We start from the raw sequence: 19,386 nt of genomic DNA, 5'->3' as shown, positions 1-19,386 counted from the left end.
CTGCCGCCGGCTGGCAGCCCAGTCCCGCGTTGCCTCGGGAAGGGAATGGTAAAAAGGAAGATCCACGGCAGCGCTTTGCAACGGCAGCAGTGGCACCGGAGGCTCAGGCTCAGCGGCTCCTGGTTTTGCCCCACCCTTCCCAAGGCAACGCGGGACTGGAGCCGCACCGGCGGCAGCAACTCCCGACAGCCCCAGCCGGACACCTGAGCGGAGATGTAGGGAGAAGGCAAAAGTGACGGAAGATCCTTCAGGGGAAACTGAGGGGGAGACTCACCCTTGGTCCAGATGAGCCCCCTTCCCGCCCCTAAGGAAGCAGAGGCAGCCAGCAAGGGCAGGCAAGCCCCACTTCATGGACTCCGTCCGTCCTCGCTCCCACCCACCCACCCACCCAAAGCCATGAAGTCCCCCAATCGCGCAGCCCAGAATCGCCCTCCCCTCAGGGGGCAGCAACAACGCCCGGTTTTTCCCGAGACAAGAAGCTCCGCCGTGCAATGAAAGCGCCCTGGCTCTAGGCTCAGAAAACAACGCGAGCCGAGGTGGCTTCGGCTCCGCTCGGCTTCTCCAATATCCGGCGCCGCCCTGTTCTATGTGCCGGGCCCGGCAAGTCCGAGCAGCCAGCGCGTGGCAGGGGGGCGCCGGAGATCGTTGGCTGCCTTTTTCGCAGCACGGGATGGCATTCCTGATGGCAGCCATTGCTTTAGTGCGATGTTTCTCTGACATGCATACAGAACAACTTACTAAATGACCCATAAGATATTTGTTTTTATATCCCACTGCAGATTCAACTTTACAAATATTGTATCAGTCACTGTGAATTTGATTTAAAAGCATATTCCCCATATTTAATACTTTAGTAATTAGGATGTACATGTCACTGTTTTCATCCTAATTTCTAAAATTTAAACAGAAGTTTGAAGTTGGGTAAAATTAGTACACAACACGAGGTAAGTGGGATCTTAATTCACCAGCCACCTGAATCATGAAACAGCCCCATTGGGGCTCCAAGTAACCAGCAGAGCCATGTTTTGAGGCCCTTGTGGAAGATTAAAAGGGCAGGGGTAGCTCTCACCTCAATCACTACAATGTTCTTAGGGGCAGGAGCCATTGCAGAAAAGGCTCTCTCCTGGATCAAAGTTCTTTGATCTTTGAAGATGTGCAGCAATGCGCCTTCTGTTGGAGCAAGAGGGGTGGGCCATTCCTATTGAAGTGAGAAAGTTTATTGTTGTTTCAGTTAGAATAGAAATAATGCAGAAAGTTCCTGCTTTTTACATGAGGGTAGTATAATAGAAATAGTCCAGAAATGCTTCTATTTCATTTTATGATCTTTTTGCCACAGTTCTTAAGAAAATCATTTCAGTTGTAGAATGAATCAGGCGATCATTAAATAATTCTGCTTTCCCCTATTGACTTTGTTTGTCAAATTCCAGCTGGGAAGGTTACAAATGGTGATCACATGACATCAGGATGCTGCAGCTATCATAAATACGTGCTAATTGCCAAGTGCCCAAATTTTGATTACATGGCCATGGGGATGACGCTAAGTGTGAGGAACAGTCCTAATAGTCACTTTTTCAGTACCAATATAACTTAAAACAATCTCTAAATAATGGTTGTTAGTAGAGGATTGCCTCTAATACAATTTTAAAAAAGATATGAAAGTAGCATTACAATAGAATATTCTTCTAAAAATACCAATATAATAAAACACTATATTGTCACAGAAGACATTTCCCAGGCCTCTTGTTTATTTGTTAAACTGTTAAACAAATAAGGATCTAATCATATGAGGCACTTTCATAAATATTGCACTGATATGTTTTCTAAAGAAAAGTTTATATTATTCACTCACAAGTTCACAAGTTAATATCAAAGCTAAAGAAACATATTGTCAGTTACTTAAGAAAAACAGTTTGTGATAAACAGAATCTCTGGCTTGGTGAGAAAAATAAGCCAATCACAAATTGTTTTAAATTGGAACTTCCATTAGAAAATCTCTGGCAGTTGGAAATTCTCTAAGGTAAGGTTTAAAAGAAAAACATGTGCTACTTGGTAGATATACTCTAGCTTTTAGTATTAATGACACAAGGTACATAAATGGCAAATATTCTAGACACCACACTATATGTATGATGGCTTTTAAGAGTTTCAGATTCAATTGCACAAAAATGTTTTGCAGTACTGTATATAAATGGTAGCTGTGGTAACTCTTTACAGTAAAAAAAGAAATTGGTTTTTTAAAAGTTGTAAAAAGGCACGACACTTGTATTCAAAGCACTGCATAATCTTAATATTTATTCATAAGCCTCATAAGATTTGGTCTTATTTCTAAGAAGACATGTTTAGCTTTTGCATTGTACAGCTGCAGCCATGAATGAAATAAGGGGTAACCTTATCTGAACAAGATCATAGTTTTATTGTAAGTTTTATTGTTATTAGAATAAGCTGGTGATGTTGTTAGAATTCTGCTATGTCTTATTTTTCTACAAATTAATTTTATAAGATACATTATTTAAAATGTAAGTGTGATGGTTCTAAGCCAGGGGTGTCAAACTCATGGTGTCACATTGTCATCACATGACGTATCGTGGCTTCCCCCCTTCGCTAAACCAGGGGTGGGCATGGCCAGTGAGTGACGCATCTGGCCCACAGCCCGCATGTTTGACACTCCTATTCTAAGCAGTTACAAACAGCTAAAATCCACTAAGTTACAACCACTAAGTGATATTTTTGCTTGATTACTATTTCACTAATATTTTCTCAATCCTGTTTCTTACCTATCATATATCTTGCCATTATATTATGTTTTTCTCATTTCTTTTTTATTTTTAATAAAGGCTGGAGTAAGCATCAACAACTGACACTGCTTTTTTTCAAAGTATGTCTGATAAAGAAGAACCCGTAAATGAAGATGGGTTCAATGAAGCCCCTCTAAAAGAGGTTGAAAATGGCAGTATGCAATTTATTAAAGAACATGATACAACTGGGAGTTCTTCAAATCAAATGCTGGAAGAAAATCAGCATGAAGCCACGGATGCTAATGAAAGTGAAACTATCTCACAAGCATTGGAAATGTCAGAAATATCTTCAAGCAGTTTGCCTGAGGAAAAGGCAAGTGAATTCCAGGAGACTGAAACTGAAAAAGAAGCAATAAGCTCTATAGGTCCTGTACAAGATGAAGAAAATGAAAAATGCAGTTTAGATTCTTCAGAGAAAGTAGACACGCTGAAAAAAGTTCCAGTAAATTGGACAGTTGATACAAAACATGTTGAACTTCTGGCATATCTATATGCTGAAGGATTAGCTGAAATCCCACAAAATTTTCTTGAAGTTCAAGCTAAAAAAAGTTTATTACAATCCGTAGAAAATGCTACGGTGGGTCAAACGCTAATCAAAGAATCACTATCTGATATGACGCTTGATGACTTTACAGTTCACTTACATGCAAGAGGGCTCATTGAAGTTCCTTCAGTGATTTTTGACACAAAGAAGTTGAAGTTTTTGAATTTAAACAATAATGAAATAAAGACCCTACCAAAAGAAATGAGATTGTTGAAAAACCTGGAAATACTATCTGTGGAAGGAAATCAGTTAGCTTCATTACCTTCTGAAATTTGTCTTCTTAAAAAACTTAGAACTTTGAATCTCAATCATAATCAAATATCATCATTGCCACAAAAATTTTCTGAACTATCAAGACTTAGATGTCTTTTGCTCGGTTATAACAACATTGAAAAAATCAATTTTGCTTTAGAAAAACTTGAAAGGCTAGAAATGTTAGATCTCAGTGGAAATAATGTGACCCTCCCAGACTCTATATCTACCATGAACACATTAAATGCACTCTTTTTAAATTCCTGTAACATTTCAATATTCCCAAAGATAGTTTGTTATATTCCAAATCTAAATAAGCTTAGTTTGTCAGAAAATCAGATCCAAAGTTTACCAAAAGAAGTCAAAGAACTCAAATATTTAAAAGACTGTTCATTAAGTAATAACAAGCTTACATTTTTGCCTGTGCAGCTTTTTCAGTTGGTAAATATTGAAAAACTGAAGCTGGATAACAACCGGTTAGAAAGTCTTTCAGTTAAAGTAGAAAACCTTGAAAAACTTTGTGACCTTGATCTTTCTAAAAATCTTTTAAAAATAATTCCTGATTGTCTTTGCAACTGTACTATGATAGAACACCTCAACCTTAATGACAACCAATTAAGAGAGATTCCTTCCACTCTATACAGATTGAAATATCTAAGAGAATTGTATCTAAGCAGAAACCAACTGATCTGGTTAGATGAAAAAATAGCATACATTAAGAAACTCTTAATTTTAGAAATATCAGGAAATTCATTAATGTACATTCCTGTTGAAATAAAAAGCTGTACTGGAATCATTAAAATTGACTTAAGTTATAATAAATTGGCTGTGTTTCCACTTGGATTGTGCGCGCTAGCTGCTCTCAAACACTTAAATATCAGTGGAAATTATATTTCAGAAATAACTATTGACATTTCATTTCTTAAAAATCTGCAGCATCTAAATTTCAGTAAGAACAAATTGCCATCATTTTCCATACATCTTTGTACTCTTTCTAGATTGAACTATTTAGATCTAAGTAACAATGAAATAAGCACTGTTCCCACACATGTGCACCAAATGCAATGTCTTCGGGTTCTGCTATTATACAACAACAGATTTATTTTGTTTCCAAGAGAATTATGTGTTCTAAGTCATTTAAAGGTTCTTGATCTTTCTGAAAACAAAATACAGTTCATTCCTGAAGATATTAAGGAATTATCAAAGCTAAAAGACTTAAATCTATCAGACAACCAGTTTGCATCATTTCCAAATGAAATATGCCAACTTTTATCATTGCAGAAGTTAACTCTGAGTCAGAAAAATGGATTAAGGGTAAGCTATTTAAAATTATGACACTTTACATTGGCTGGGAAATTCTGAAAATTGAAGTTTATACATCTTAATGGTGCCAGGTTTGAAAAGCATGGTATGCTAGGCCCAGTAGCACAATCAAGACTGATGGCTTTTTCATTTTAAAATTACATCTTATGTTTCAGAGATCTTCTCATTAAGCTCTTACCTGCTGGAATTGAATCTCTCTTAAATTGTATCTGTACTCTGACTTTTAGAAATCTGAAACAACTCCTAAAGATCAGAGATCACCAATCTCTGCAGTTCAAACCTGAGCCATATATATTTTTTCTATTGGGAATATTTTTAAAATGCTTATTTGGACTATAATCCTGGTTTGGTTTTGTTGTCCAGCAGAAACTTTCAACATTTTCTTATGTAGGTACGGTAACAAAAGATGATTCTTTTCTAACAAAACAATCCCAAAATATTTGTATTGCTTTTATTTTCAGTTAAAATCACTGACAGCAGAGATATCAAAGCTGACATCTCTTAAAGAGCTGGATATTTCTCACAATGAATTACAAGAAATACCAGAAGGTATAGGAAACATACAGAGCTTGGCCACTCTAATAGCAAACAACAATTGTTTAACAAAGCTTCCTTCAAATTTTTCATCACTCTATAATTTGTGGCATCTGAATCTGAGTGGTAAGCAGTTTTATATTCATTATCACAGGAAATGATACTCGGATGTAAAAAGAGTAACCCTAATCTGGTGAGAATGCACAGAACCAAGTTGTAATATGCAGATCAGATGTAGCAAGTATATAAAAGTTAGTATAAATATGTACAGTATAAGCTTGTATTCAGCTGCAATAGAAAGCCAACAAATATTATTTTGACAATGCTTGGATAACTGGAGAGGTGTGGTTCTTAAATAAGAGAGCAATTTGGGTGTATAGGATTTTTATTACATAATAGAAATATGATTATTTGTCAGCTTATAAATGAAATGCAATCAATTTCAACATGATAAAAATGAATTAGAATTAAACTTTAAAAATCAAATGACTCATATAGTATAAACCCACTATTTCCACACAATTATGTCAATTTAATCATATGTTGCTTAATATTAATATTCCTATGATTATTATGATTTGAACGGAGGAAGAAAACAAACTGTGTGGCAGAGAAATTTTTGAAGAGAACAAGACTAATAAATATTCCACAAAAGGCCCTAATGAGTTTACATTTTTCTAGTATTTTACAATGTACACAAATGTGACTAAAGTTATACCATAAGAGTTGCTATGTAAAGACAATACAGCTCAAAATAAAAAGTCTTTCCCATAAACTGAGGTTAGATTAAAATGTGGTCAAAAGCTGAAGTTTGGGGTTGTCTGTAGGAAAGTTAAGGTGGTTGTGCTGATGATAAAATTGAAGCTCTTTATGTTTTTATGTGAATTGCATATTTAACACATCAAAAACAGGTGCACTTTCAATTGCATCATTGTGGCTGCCATATTTGGTGTTTTTTTTACTTTATGAACTTAAGAGCTTAAAAGGAAAGGACAAGTATGCCAATACAGGTAGTCCTTGATTTACAACAGTTTGAAGTTAAACAGCACTGAAAAAGGTGACTTATGACCATTTTTCACTCTTGCAGCATCCCATGGTCACGTGATTTATATTCGGATGCTTAACAATTGACTCACATTTATGACAGTTGCAGTGTCCCAGGGTCATGTGATTCTCTTTTGTGGCCTTCTGACAAGCAAAATCAATGGGGAAATAGGTTTCATTTAACAACCGTGTTACTGAGTTAATAACTGCAGTGATTCACCTAACAAATGTAGCAAGATGATCTGTAAAATGGGACAAAACTCACTTAACAAATTTCTCACTTAGCAACATAATTTTTGGACTCAATTGTGGTCATAAGTTGAGGACTACCTGTATTTTTATCTTATTCAGCATATATTGTAAGAATAATTATATGTGTATATGTGAGTGTGTGTGTGAGTGTGTGTGTGTATATGTATAAAAAATGACCAGATGAATGAATCAAGGGTATATTGTCTAGAGCCGTCTGATCTGTTATATAGTGATTGATTATATAGACCAGTGGTTCCCAAACTTTTTCAATCCACCGCCCCCTTGGTGCTACAAACTCATCCTCGGTGCCCCCCACCCAGGGGTGGGATTCAAATTTCTGTGGGCGTTACCTAATTTGAGGGCATGGCTTGCTGGTCACGTGACTGGGTGGGCATGGCTTGCTGGTCACGTGACTGGCTGGTCACGTGACTGGCTGGCGTGGCTTGCTGGTCACATGACCAGGTAGGTGTGGTTTGGTGGTCATGTGACTGGGTGGGCATGGCCAGGTAACTGGCAAACCAAATACAAATGATCCTTACTTAATGGCCGGTTGTTTAGCAAGTGTTCTAATTTATGACTGGCCTCCCCAGAGATACTTGACCTGTTTTTGGAGTTTTGACAGCCATGCACGCACACACACACACACACTCCCTTCTAACCCTGCTGGAGCAGGTCATTGGACTAGAATCAGCAAAGCATCTCTGATTAGATTCTAGTAGTGAATAGAATCTAATCAGAGATGCTTTGCCGATTCTTGTTGATTTGTTTTATTTGTATTTCTTTATGTTGCTGAATTGCATTGACATGTGTGTCCCTTCTTGTGCACAACCCAGAAGCTTTTGTGATTCTTTGCAGCAAAAATTACTGACCTCTGGCTTTGCTCTACTTTTCAAATGTGCCGCAGCTGCCACTTTCTAATTGCTGGCCCCGCAATTCCATCCCATTGAATCCGCTGCACCAGAGGGACCTGCCAAGCAAGTCTGAGCGAAGCAGTGCACCAAGTCAATGGGGTGAGCCTGAGAGAGGGAAAGCGAGAGAGAGAAAGAGAGAAGGAAGAAAAGAGAAAAAGGAAAGAATAAAGGGGCAGACAAAGAAAGGTGGGGTGGAAGGAAGGGACAGGAAGAAAAAGAAATAAAGGAGGGAGGGAGGGAGAAGAATAGTTAATAATCTATTCTAGTCCAATCACCTGCTCCAGCAGGGTTAGAAGGGAGTGTGTGTGTGTGTTCTCCTTGTAATTTACCAGTACATTTTGATTTTGCCTTCTTCAGAATTGGCACTGTAATACATTGGGGAAAAGTAATTTTTTAGGGTGGAGATCTGGTCCAATGGATCCTGTTTAAAGCCTCAACAAAATGTGAGAGCTTCCTGATAGTCTTGACCATATTTCGTCCACAAAATCTTTAATAGAAGCCAAAGAGGTTTCAATATGGAAAAGGGCCTCAGTGTAAACTAGGCCTCATTTCAATCTGATGCATCAGGTTTCTCTCTCTCTCTCTCTCTCTCTCCTCCTCCTTCCTCCCTCCCAGACTGGCTTTGCTCTACTTTCCCGATGTGCCTGCGGGGCCACCGCTTCGAACATGGATGGATGGATGGATAGAGAGACAGGTAGGTAGGTAGGTAGGTAGATAGATCTATATTGGTAGGTAGATAGGTAGGTAGGTAGACAGAAAGACAGGCAGGCAGGCAGGTAGATAGATAGGTTGTCCGGAAGGCAGACAAACAGACCTTTTTAAAAAAAGTTTTTATTTTTTACAACAAACATACGAACAAAACATAAAAACAAAAAACCATCTTTCAATTATATACATACTATGTGTCAGTTGGTTACAATCTTTTGTGCTATCCTTTTTTTACCATTACTCATAAGTTATATAAATTCTCACCTTATCGATCTAGCTTGTGCTTATATAATATCAATTATTAAACATTCATTTGACTATTTTTCCATCATTTTATATGAGATATTCTAATTTTCATTATGATTTAATCTTATACATTCATCCAATGGTTATATATTTTATATTGTATTCTATATCAATCTATTAACTTTTATTGTAAGGCTTACTAGTCTATTTCTTTACCATGTCTTTTTATCTAACCATTGATAAAATAAATCCCATATCATATAAAATTGTTTATCCTCTTGTTCTCTAATTTCAAATGTCAATTTACTCATTTCGGCACAGTCCATGATTTTCTTAATAATTTCCTCCTGCACAGGTATTTTTTCATTTTTCCAGTTCTTAGCAAATACAATTCTAGCTGCTGTTAAAACATTTACAATCAAATATTTCAATTCTTTACAATATATTTAATTCCCAATAAAAATATATAATTCCCAATAAAAATATATAATTCCCAATAAAAATATCTCAGGTTTAAAGTCTATCTGTTGTTTTGTCATTTTTTTCCAACCATGTGTGGATTATAGTCCAATATCTTTTTGCATCCGAGCATGTCCACCACATGTGGAAATATGAACCAGGTATCTGATGACATTTCCAACATTTATCCGATTTATCCTTGAACATCCTGGCAATTCGGGGGTAAGTGCCACCTGTAAAACATCTTATACAAATTTTCTTTATACGCAGTTGACATTGTCATTTTATAATTTTGAGACCACAATTTTTGCCATTTATCTAAGTCAATCCCATATCCGAAATTTTCCCCCCACGCAGTCATTGTTTGTCTTACTTGGTCTTCCTCTAATTTAAACTCTAGCAAATGTCCATAAAGTTTTTTGATTACTTTTTCATCAGTACCTGTCAAAATTTTATCTAAATCAGTCATCTTGTCATAAATACCTTCTGTTTTAACATCTTTATCAAATCTAGATTGTATTTGCAAATATGAAAACCAATTCATTTTTACACCTTGTTCTTCCAATGCTTGCATAGATTTAAGTTCACCCTTTTCATTCAATATCTCACCATATCTGTTTGTTCCTTTTTATATATTATTGGATAGGAAAAAGCTTCAATAGTAGATAACCATAGTGGAATTTTTAAATAATATTGCTTTTTTATCTTCTCCCAGTTTAGAAACAATGCTTCTCGAATATAATGTCTTCTAAAATACCCCTGCATTTTAGTTCCCTTATACCAGAAGAAGGCATGCCACCCTAACAGCAAGTCATGTCCTTCTAATTTCAAAAGTCTAGTATTCCTTAATGTTATCCACTCCTTTACCCATATCAGACTTGTCGCTTGGTAGTATAATTCCCAATTGGGCAAAGCAAATCCTCCTCTTATTCTTGCATCTTGTAACAATTTAAGTTTTATTCTCGCTTTCTTCCCCTGCCAAATGTATTTTAGCACTATTTTGTTTAAATCTTCAAAAAATTCTTTCCCTAATCTGATTGGAATTGTCTGGAATAAGTATAAGATTCTGGGCAATACATTCATCTTAATTGTAGATATTCTCCCAATCAGTGGTAATTGTAAATTTTCCCATTTTATCAAATCTGTCGCAATCTGTTGTTTAAGTTTGAGATAATTGTCCTCCTTAAGTGTGCTACATCTTGGTGTTATATGTATCCCTAAATACTTAACCTTGTTTGTGACCTGGATCCCCCAAACTTCCTCCAATTCTTTCTTTCGTCTTACTAGCATGTTCTTTGCTAAAATCTTTGTTTTATCTTTATTGATTTTCAAACCTGCTACTTTCCCATACTCTTCTATCTTTTCTATCAGTTTAGGTGCAGACTCCAATGGATCCTCTAATATAAATACCAGGTCATCTGCAAAAACTTGTAATTTAGACTCTTCTTTTTTAATTTTCATTCCTTTTATTTCTTTTTCTTCTCTGATGTTCCTATTCAGCACTTCCAGTGTTAACACAAACAACAGAGGCGACAGTGGACAGCCTTGTCTGGTCCCTTTTCTTATATCTATAAAGTCTGTTAACTCTCCATTTATCATAACCTTTGCAGTTTGTTTATGATATATCGTTTCGAAGGCTTGGGTAAATTTTTTACCAAAGCCCATTTGGTCCAATTGTTACAGCATAAAACGCCAATTCACATTATCAAAGGCTTTTTGTGCATCTATAGACATCAGAGCCATTTGTTTTTCAGGATGTGCCTTATAGTATTCCAGTGTATCTAAAATTATTCTTATATTATCTTTAATCTGTCTCTTCGGCAGAAATCCATTTTGATCAGGATGAATAAAATTGTTTAAATATCTTTTCAGTCTTTCTGCCAGAATTGAAGCAAAAATTTTATAATCTGAATTTAATAGTGATATAGGTCTGTAATTTTTAACTTGCTGTGGGTCTGTGTCCTCCTTCGGTACAAGTGTTATTTATGCTTCTGACCAAGTTTCGGGTATTCTCTTCTTTGTCATAACTTTATTCATAATTTCTAATAAGTGAAGATTCAATGTTTCCTGGAATGTCTTATAAAATTCCACTGGCAAACCACCCGGACCTGGTGCTTTCCCAATGTTTTGCTTTTTTTAAAAGCTTCTGTTAATTCCATCATTGTTATATTACTTTCTAACATTGTTTCAATATCTTTGGGTATCTGGGGCAAATGTGCTTCCTGTGAGTATAGTTGAATTCTTTCTTCCTGAACATTCTCTTGATGGTACAGTTTTTCCATAGTAATCTTGAATAATTTTTTTCTTCTCCGCATTTCCATAGCATGTATGTCCTTGTTTGTTTATCAATTGATTTATTCTTCTTGAATCTCTTTCCTTTCTCAATTTATATGCTAGCCATCTTCCTGGTTTATTTGCATCTTCAAAATAGTTCTGCTTAGCATTTCTAATTTTTTGTGCTATTTTTTTTTCCATTAGCCCCATTTTATGCTTAGTTATGTCCATTTTAATTTTAATGTCCTTTTTTTGTGGAAATTTCTGTAGTTCTTTTTCCAACTTCTTCTAGTCATCTTCCAATATTTTAAAGATTTTTTTTCTGTTTTATATTTCTTTTCCTTGTATAGTCCATTATCAAACCTCTTGTATAAGCCTTCATCGTGTCCCAGAGGTTCTGTAATGATGTATCCTCTTTTGTATTTTCTTTAAAGAAAAAAGTCAATTCTCTCTCAATTTTCTGTTTAAAGTCTTTTTCCTTTAATATCATATTATTTAAAGTCCATCTAGATCTCCTTTTTTGTCCTTTCCATACAAGTGTTATTGGATCTGCCCGGGTACTTGCTTCTATTTCAATGTCTTGTATGTTAGAAAGCAATTCTGTTGACATCCATATCATATCTATTCTAGACCATGATGCATGTCTATTTGAATAAAAGGTATATTGTTTATTTTCAGCATTTCTCTCTCTCCATGCATCTTTTAAGTTTATCTCATCTACCATTCGAAAGAAGGATTTTGGCAATGTCTTTCTAGTTTTCTTTGCTGTTTTTTGTGTTTTATAATCCAATTTGTTATTTATTATTCCATTAAAATCTCCCATCAGACAGATATTAGCATAGTCCAGTTCAATTATTTTCTTATGTAATTTCCTGTAAAAATCTTCTTGATGATCATTTGGAGCATAAATTGCTTTTAAAAGTGTCTTTAGATTATTGTCCATTATCTCCACCATCAAAATCCTTCCATCATCATCTGTATATATTTGTTCCACAGGGATTGTATCTCTAATGTATGACACCACTCCTCTCTTTTTACAATGTGTTAACGCTGTAAATAATTTCCTTAATTTTTGTTGTTTCAATATATAATCATGTTGTTTTTTAATATGTACTTCTTGTAGGCAGATTATATCAAATTTTAATTTCTCTAACTTATGAAATACTTTTCTTCTTTTAATAGCTGAATTAAGCCCATTTATATTAATTGTAATCATTTTTTTCTCATCCATTTTAGACTTTGTAAGAAGGATTTGTTGCTCTAGTAGACCTTGGTTCTCATTGTTCTCTGGGCACCCCACCTACGGCTCCTTCCTCTTTTTCAATTACTGCTGTACATTCCTCTTGAAATTCAATTAACAACTCTTTTTGTATCTTCCTCCCTTCCTCTAAAATATTCCAGATAGAATAACTCTGCTTTTTCAACTGTATCAATTCTGTGTCTTTGTTCCTGCCAGGTAAACATGAGACCTTCGGGTATCAGCCACCTATAATTTATTCCTCTCTCAAGTAACTCTTTGGTCAAAAATAAACATTCTCTTCTTATCTCTCTCACTCTTCTCGGTACCTGTTTCAGGACCACTATTTCTTTATCCTTGTACTTTAGTGTTTTTTCTCTTGCCGCCTGCAGTATTTGTGATTTTATTATTTTCTTAGTAAATCTGATATGAACTTCTCTTGGCAGTTTATTTCTCATCGCATATCTTGTATAAACACGAAAAACCTCGTCCATTCCATCCATCATCTTCTCTTTAGTTACCTCTAATGCTTCTGCCAGAATTTCAGCAAGGTTTTCACCCTTTTCTTCTTCTATATTTTGAAATCTAAGATAGAATTCTGATCTATCAATTTCCCATCCCAATGATTGCAGAGATCTGCACTTATCTCTTTCCACTTCACTCAATCGGGTATCCATATCTCCAATCTTCTTATCTCTTTGTACATCTTGTTCTTCAGTTTTCTTAATTCTGTCCTCATATTGCATCATCATCTGTTGAATATTTTCTATTTTTTTATCCGTCTTTTCCATTCTTTGCTCAATATTCTCCATTCTCTTTTCAATATTATCTGTTTTTACTTGTATCTTTTGAATTCCTTGAATAATCATCTGCATTGTTTCTTTCTCCTTCTCTTGTTGTAACATCACCTGTATTGATCATTGTCCTCCAGATGGTGAGGAAGAAGTCAGGATTGAAGAAGTTGAGGCTGGTATTTTTCTGCTCATCTAAAAGTACAATAGAAAAATTGAAAAGAAAAAGCAAGAGCAGGCAATTGCACTCCAATAAAAAAATAAATAATAATAATTAAAAATAAAAGAGGGAAGGGAAAAATCTTCAGGCACTGAATACCTTAATCCAATTGGTTCCAATTATGTAGGAAAAAAGAAAAAAAATATAAAATGGAAAAAGGATGAAAAAATAAAAAAATTAAGAAAAGATTTAAAAAGACAGAAATCTGTATATTCCCCTTGCCTAAAAGGGAGGAGGGGGGGGAGTAGTTTTATTCCTGCATAAGTCCAAATATAAAAATCCAACTGGTGGGGGGAATAGAAAAAAAAAAGGAAAGAGAAAATGCAATTCAGACAGACAGACCTTTTGGATGGATAGACAGACAGACAGAATGCAACAATGGCGGCACTTTGTGAAAGTAGAGCAAAGCCAGAGTGATTTTCCCAGTGTGCTGCCACCACTGTGTTTGATGCCATTGAGCCCCTTGCACCGCTCCAGTGCAACAGTCAATGGGATGAGCCTGCGGTGCCGGCGCCTCAAATGCCCCCCTGCCACCTCTTAGTGCCCCCCTTCAGCAGCTGCTTCTGAGCAGAGCCCATCCCACCTCCCATAATCCCCAACATCGCTTTGCACTGACTTCTAAGCCTTGGCCCACCAAGCAAAACCTCCCGACACTCAACTCCACCAAGAACACTCAACATGCCGAAAGGCCCACCCTACGTAATTCCTGCGACACAACTGAGGCGGTGCACATGCTTTTACCTCACTTCCTTGGGGAGACCTTCCTCAAAACGGCTTGACCCTGTTGCAGCTCAGTGCAGGCAGCGCTTCCAGGATGGGAAGGGTGAATCCCATCTGCAGCGCTGCGCTGATCCTGTGCCTGCAAAACACCTCCAGCTGCCGCTTTTTTTTTTTTGCTGCTGGACTCCTCCAGCGCCCCCCTGCCGCCTCTTAGCATCCCCCTGCCAGCCCCCTTGCCTCTTAGTGCCCTCCCAAGGCATCCCACTGTCCCCAGGGGGTGGTACCGCCCACTTTGGGAACCACTGATATAGACTGTTATATAGTCAGAAAAGTTGCCAAGAAGATGCACTGGCTTACTTTCTGCCAGAAATGTCCCAAACATTGGAAATGTTTCAAACAACTCAAATTCCCAAAGGCTTCTTCATTTTGCAAGGAACAAAAGTCAGATTAAAATTATGTATAAGGAAAAAGGGCCAGCTGTACTATTGATCAAAGGCAGCGTACCCTGGGAGAGCCACGAAGAGTTATTCATTTCATTTACTATTATTGTATCTTAATTACAAGTGCGGGGGGGGGGGGAGAGTTGTGGAGTTTTCAGTCTCCTGAGCCAACTTACCTGGTTTCAGGACTGGTTTGTAAGCAAAGGGTGTGTGTGTGTTATAATTGTTGTCCTTCCTCAGGCAGTAAAATAGCTCAGGTCAGCCCTGGAGCAAAGCCAACAATAATGGGTGAAGGACGTCCAGATGTCTGGTTTCAGGACTGGTTTGTAAGCAAAGGGTGTGTGTGTGTTATAATTGTTGTCCTTCCTCAGGCAGTAAAATAGCTCAGGTCAGCCCTGGAGCAAAGCCAACAATAATGGGTGAAGGACGTCCAGATGTCTTTTGACAACCTTTGCTTCAGCAAATGACATTTTGTTGAGTACCAGGGAGTTGTGTTAGATTTCAGTAACCATGATTCACTACTGATATCACGTAACATTTGTAATACTCTTTTATTGTTTGACCAATGAATTATAAGACTAAATCTTTCATCATGGCTGCACTTAATTGACAACTCAGTATGGCTATCAGTTAACAGAATGCAAATACAGCTCTTTGTATTTATTTTATTAGAAAACAAGCTTGTATACTTGCCTAGTGATATGCACCTTCTTCTGAAACTAAAGGATATAGATTTTGATGAAAATACACTCATCAGGCCTCCTCTGGAAGTCTGTAAAGGGAAACAACTGCCCCCCATCATACATTACTTAGAAAATGCTGATCAAAGAGATGGTAAGTTTACATTAAATTTCCTAATATCAGTAGACTTTCTGTTCATGGCTCAGACTGTTTTCTTTGGGCTTCTGACACTTCCTATCAACCATGGGGTAGGGAGGTACCAGCCTCCCTTGTTTCTTGATTGCTCTGATCATTTTACCTCCTATTGGAGCAAGGAAGTCAGTTAGAATAAATTTGCTATCTTATAGCATTGATAGATAGTAGACATTGTTCAATGATGTTGTAGTTATGAGCGTCCTTGCCAATAAGCTCTAGCAGCAAATTATGAGTGTCTGCAGATTATTTGCTGAACATAAATACATAGCTATGCTGCATCAACATATGTCACCTTAATTTACATTCCAAGGAATCTTAAAACTCTTTCATGGGTCAGCGACTTACACTAAATCTCTTCTTCATATGTTAGATATGTGTGGCAAAGACCTTTATAAACAGAGATGGAACTGACTTAAAAATTATAAAAAGCAAATGCTGGACTCTTCAAAGAGAACTTGTTGAAGCTTTATCGCTCCCAGTCTTTTGAACATTCAGAGAAAAATTGAAATCAAAACAGACTTTTTGGAGCTTCAGTAGTTCAAAATTAAGAAGCATTTAAAATAAAATCTCTAAGCAAATAAATCCATCCAGCAGCAGTTTGAAGTTTATCTTCTCCTATTCTTCTGACAACAGTTTTAATAAGCCTTCCAACAATTCTTGAATACAGTAGTTTCTGATCCCTTCCTTCTCTCCACAGAAAGGTTTCCAGGTTGAAGAACCAATTATCTTGGATATACAGATCTGATAAATTAATCCAGATAACAGATAGTCAGAGTTGGAAGGACCTTGTAGGTCATCTAGTCCAACCCTCCATCCATGCGGGAGACCCTACACCATTTCTGACAAATGGCAGTCCAATCTCTTCTTAAAAGTCTCAAGTGATGACGCTCCCACAACTTCCAAGGGCAAGCTGTTCCATTGGTTGATTGTTCTCACTGTCAGAAAGTTTCTCCTTATTAACCTTATTTCCAGGTTAAATCTCTTTGCCCAGTTTCCATCCATTATTCCTTGTCTGGCCTTCAGGTGTTTTAGAAAATAGCCTGATCCCTTCCTCTCTGTGGCAGCCCCTCAAATATGTCTTCCCTGGCCCTTCTCTTCACTAGACTTGCCATGTTCAGTATATAGCCAGATATAATCAATATCTGTTACAAAGCAGGAAAAGCAATCCCATTTAAAGTGTTTTCCTAAGCAGACAACTATAGTCTATCAGTGGCCTGAAAGCAAACAAAATGAGGTACTACGAATTAATTATAGCCTCTCCACACTGTTCTGGCTATATTAATAAACACACAATTTAATACCTAGCTAAGGATACATTTACTCTCAAATCCTATATTCTTTTCAGTTCAGATGCATATTGAATTGTGATCTTGATCTACTCTTATTAGTGATCTTGATATACTCACTCTTATTTCCCAGAATTGTGTTTATAGTCTAAATAATTTGTAATATCAAATTATTGTCCTCTAATATTTATAATGTGTTCATTTTAGAAAAAGTCCTGGAGAAAATATTGAAAACCATTAGTAAAAATATTCCACTTGAACATTTGGACCATTTTTGCCGAAAAATGCAACTTGACAATGATACAATTGTAGATATCAAAAATCATAGGTTAGTGATGTTTAATGATCAATATTTAATGAGATATTCTATCTTGTTTTGTACGGATTGATTGAGGTTTCCATTTTTTATAAGCTGCCCGGGTCCCATTGTCTAAGTTGAGTAGTGATATAAACACTTATGTAAATAAATGCAATGTCTTTTCCCTTTCTTAGTAGATAATACTTTTAATCAGTATTTTCGTTAATGTTTCATTGGTACATTTTTTCTCAGATTCTATCAATCACGGAGAGATCAAGTATTTTTCTATTTATATTTTTAGGTCTTTTACATTAGAAGAAAAATTTGCTGAGGCCTTGAACTCCTGGAAAACAGCAAATCAAAATTTGTCTCCAACTGCTATGGTAGACCAGATAATTAGAACATTGAGTATATCTGGCCTCTATGATCTGTCCAACAAAATCAAAGCTTTAAAGCTGTGCTCAAGACTGGTTAAGTTTTGAAAAACTCTGTATTTCCAATTCAATAGCTTGGGCATATCTTGAAACTAAATACATTTATCTGCATTCAGCATTTCATTGATTTAGTGTACTTAATCAATTGCACTCTTCATAGAGTTGACCTTGAAAACCTTTGGAAGTTACAACCTGTCCACAGTAGGTATTGCCACTGTGCTTCAGTTAGCATACTATGACTTGAGCTGCACTGGTTTCAGGCAATGCCAGACGTTGTCATATATAAAGCACTACATAGTTTATCTGGATTATTTTGGAAACTGTTTCCTATTGCGTCTGTCCATCCACATGGTTTAAGTCCAATCTGGGGAGCAGGAGTTATCTCATGGGAGCGAGAAGGTATGGTCTTAGATGACTGAGTTCTCCTGAAACAAGATGCCACCTTGAAGCCGCACAGCCTGCCTTCAAGAAAGTAGTTAAAAGCTGGCTACAACACTTGAGTAAGGGATCTGGAGTATCCCCATTGCCTTGCCCTTAGATTGAATTATTTACCCCAGTTTGACCACTGGAAATGTTTTAACTGTTTATTTTAACCTTTGTTAACCCTTTGATTTTATACAACGGGGGAAAGGAATAAAAGTTGAAATTATAAATAAAAATAACAATTATTTAAGTTTAAAAATGGATTTCAAAGAATATTGCAAAATGATTGTGAAATACTGTATATAACATATAGCATAGAATTACATTCCGTTCAGGTTCTATAACTGCTTGGACCCAAACACAACTGTCTCCAAAAATTACGATCCTATATATATGACTTGATTTGCATTTTCAGCCTGACACAATAACATTGTGTCTGGATTATGATCAGCACATAATGTTGTAAGACTACCAGATGACCACTAGACTGAAGAGTAGTGTATAATTTCTTCTTTATTTTGGATTTGACAAACCAGCATTAGTTATTCCTAATATTTTGAATTGGTAAGCCTTTCCTTACTCTGGCATCAATTAGAAGAGAATATTTATAGCTCAGGATTGAAATGAGGGTGCTTGATGCTCTGAGCTTGCTTATTTTCTTGCAGATGTTTCAATGCCCAAACTAAAATCACCAGCAGTATTATTCCCTGTATGCTTAACCCCTCTCTACATCTCTCCCTCCTGTACAATCCTTGTATAAAGAATTCTAGACTGTTCTTGAGATAGCATAGAGAAGTATATATATATAAAAAATCACTTTTAGGAAGAAGCTCTTAGTTTTCCAAACTTGGCAACTTTAAGATGTGTGGACTTTAGGTCCCAAAATTGCCTGGGGAAATCTGGGGGTTGAAGTCTACACAACTTAATTACTGAGATTAAAATCTACTGATCTAGACCATACAGTAATATATTTTCATCTTCTTATTTTTAAATATAAAGATATTTCAAAAATTGATAAAGAACACATCTCTTTAATCATTCTTTGAGATTTGGATTATTGCTTTCTTTCCACCAACATAGGTTAATTTTTTTAGTCAAACACCAGACTTAATAGAAGCAATGTTCTTTGCATTATGTTAAATTCCATATTTTTGGACCATTATGGTTGCTTATTTTCAATCACATCATTTTCTCCAAAACGTATGTGATGATTTGAAACTAAAGGTGCCATAAAGATGAAACACAAGCAGATCACACCAGCCAGAAAGCCTTACTATTTCTTAGAGCACCAAGACAAAAAATGGTTAGTGCATGGAAAA

At 36.3% G+C, this 19,386-nt stretch overlaps 1 protein-coding gene across 1 annotated transcript; it reads left to right on the top strand.

The window, feature by feature from the left end:
- The first annotated feature begins 680 nt into the window (after positions 1-680).
- Positions 681-18,265, top strand: LRRD1 (leucine rich repeats and death domain containing 1). The gene is made up of 5 exons (XM_026688202.2): positions 681-4,905; positions 5,376-5,574; positions 15,423-15,584; positions 17,120-17,240; positions 17,512-18,265. The coding sequence occupies exons 1-5, from the start codon at positions 2,878-2,880 to the stop codon at positions 17,690-17,692; spliced, it is 2,691 nt and encodes an 896-aa protein (XP_026543987.2). The 5' UTR covers positions 681-2,877; the 3' UTR covers positions 17,693-18,265.
- Positions 18,266-19,386: the final 1,121 nt, after the last annotated feature.

Source organism: Notechis scutatus, chromosome Z (genome assembly GCF_049901735.1).
Source record: "Notechis scutatus isolate UNSWTSFEM ecotype Mainland chromosome Z, rNotScu1.2, whole genome shotgun sequence".
Classification (NCBI taxonomy): Eukaryota; Metazoa; Chordata; class Lepidosauria; order Squamata; family Elapidae; genus Notechis; species Notechis scutatus.
Note: the sequence above shows the minus strand (reverse complement) of the source record. Positions and strands in the feature narration are given on the sequence as shown.